Source organism: Bos javanicus, chromosome 7 (assembly GCF_032452875.1).
Source record: "Bos javanicus breed banteng chromosome 7, ARS-OSU_banteng_1.0, whole genome shotgun sequence".
NCBI classification, from domain to species: Eukaryota; Metazoa; Chordata; class Mammalia; order Artiodactyla; family Bovidae; genus Bos; species Bos javanicus.
The window spans coordinates 41319205-41321480 of NC_083874.1; the positions used below are offsets into that span (position 1 = coordinate 41319205).

The following is a 2276-nucleotide window of genomic DNA, read 5'->3' on the forward strand; positions in this document are numbered from 1 at the left end:
TGCAGTAATATTCACTGATTTTAGAGACTAAATTATAATCAGTCAGTTCATGGGAAACACCACTGCCTTCAAACTGAATCTGTCTACACCAAATTTTACTGTGCTGTAGATCAAACAAGTAGAAACAGCAAGAAGCAAATCCCATTCATATGCTGATCTTTTAAAACTTTTAAAATGTCAGCAAAACAGTGCTAACATTTCAGGGAATTAAATATATAATTAAGTTTTTTCTTATATAAAGTATATACAAATTATGTTTATTTCATAATGATAAAACAATTGACTTGTTCAGCAAATAAATGCCCATTGTGTAAAACATGCCCAGTTAAAAAACTATCTGAGAGTCCATTTGGCTTTACTTGGAAAATATAGCAAAAAAGGAATATGCTTATCTTAGTATACAGTTAAATGTAAAGGAGATTGAGATTTATGCTAATTTTTATTTCTTTCACTCTACCTCTTATTTGTTTATATTTGTTTGTTTGTTTATTTATTTTAGGTAAAGCAAGAATTTCAAGATGGGATATGAGAATCACACTTCCAGCAGTGACTTCATTCTTTTGGGACTCTTCTCTTCTTCCCAAACAAGTCTGATTTTCCTCTCCATTATATTCATCGTTTTTATTATAACTATAACAGAAAATACAATGATGATTATCCTTATCCACAGGGAATCAAGACTCCATACTCCAATGTATTTCCTGCTCAGTCATCTCTCTTTTATAGATATCTTGCATACTAGCAACATTGTTCCCAAAATGATCACTGACTTTCTGTCAGGCAGCAAAACTATTTCATTTGTAGCCTGTGGCTTCCAGATATTTCTATCCCTTACCCTCTTGGGTGGTGAGTGCCTTCTCCTGGCAGCAATGTCCTACGATCGCTATGTAGCCATCTGTCATCCACTGCGTTATCCCATTCTTATGAATGACTATGTCAGCGTTCTCATGGCTGGAGGGGCCTGGTTTATTGGAATAATCAACTCCATAGTTCACACAGCTTATGCACTTCACTTTCCCTTTTGTGGCTCAAGGGCCATTGATCACTTTTTCTGTGAAGTTCCCACCATGTTGGTGTTGTCTTGCGTGGACACAACACACTATGAACGAGCAGCTTATGCAAGTGGCATCATTTTCTTATTTATCCCTTCCTCTCTAATCTTTGCTTCTTATGTCCAAATTCTTCTTACTGTCCTCCAAATGAAATCAAAAAAGGCAAGGAAAAAATCATTTTCTACCTGTTTCTTCCACATGATTGTGGTCATAATGTACTATGGGCCTTTTATTTTCACATACATGAGACCTAAAAAGTACCACACTCCAGGTCAGGATAAATTGCTGGCAATATTCTATACCATCCTCACACCATCTTTCAACCCAATTATCTACAGTATCAGGAATAAAGATGTCTTAGATGCAATGAAAAATATGCTCAGAAGTAATTTTCTCCATAAAATGTTATAGGGAAAAAGCTTAAAGTGTATATTGTTGTCTATTTCCATACTAAATATTTAGAGGATATCTGTTATTCAAATCTCTAGAGAGTTTTTATCTCTTCAAGTGTGCAAAGATGGATATTTCTGAAACATTGATAATAATAAAGTTGTTACAGATATTTGTTTTATATATCTAAAACCATATCTGTCTCTCTATGTTGCCAATTATAATCACCAAACCTCCAATTATAGAACATCAAAGATGACTAAAGGCTAATTTTATTTTCCCACTAAAATAGCAAATTTGTAAAAATTATCTTTTATGATAAAATCACATTATATATAGATATATACATATATGATGTATTTGAAAGTGTGAGAAGGGGGAAGGTGGCAAAAAATGGAAACTTGAACTTATGAGATAAATAAGTCCTGGGGAATTAATGAACAGCATGGTGATTACAGTTAAAAATGCTATATTGTATATTTGAAAGGCACTAAGACAGTAGACTTTTAAAAGATCTCATCACGAGAAAAAACTGTAGTTTTCCAAAACACACACCCTATGAAGACTGAGTAGTGAGTAGAAAATTTGACTAGACCTATAATTAGTAAGGAGCTTAAATTAGTAATTAAGATTTCCCAACAAAGAAAATCTGTAAACCAGAGAATGTCACTGGTTAATTTTAGCATTCATGTATAACAGGATTAATGTCAGTCATTTTCCATATCTTCCCAAACACCAGAGGAGGAGGTATCACTCATTATCTCATTCTATGAGGCCACAATTAAACTGATACCAAATTCAGAAAAAGATTCTGTAACAAAAGACATTGAGGGG

General features: G+C 33.5%; 1 protein-coding gene across 1 annotated transcript; it reads left to right on the top strand.

The window, feature by feature from the left end:
- The first annotated feature begins 501 nt into the window (after positions 1-501).
- LOC133252024 (olfactory receptor 2AJ1-like) lies at positions 502-1508 on the top strand. The gene has a single exon (XM_061424779.1). The coding sequence runs from the start codon at positions 519-521 to the stop codon at positions 1461-1463; it is 945 nt and encodes a 314-aa protein (XP_061280763.1). The 5' UTR covers positions 502-518; the 3' UTR covers positions 1464-1508.
- Positions 1509-2276: the final 768 nt, after the last annotated feature.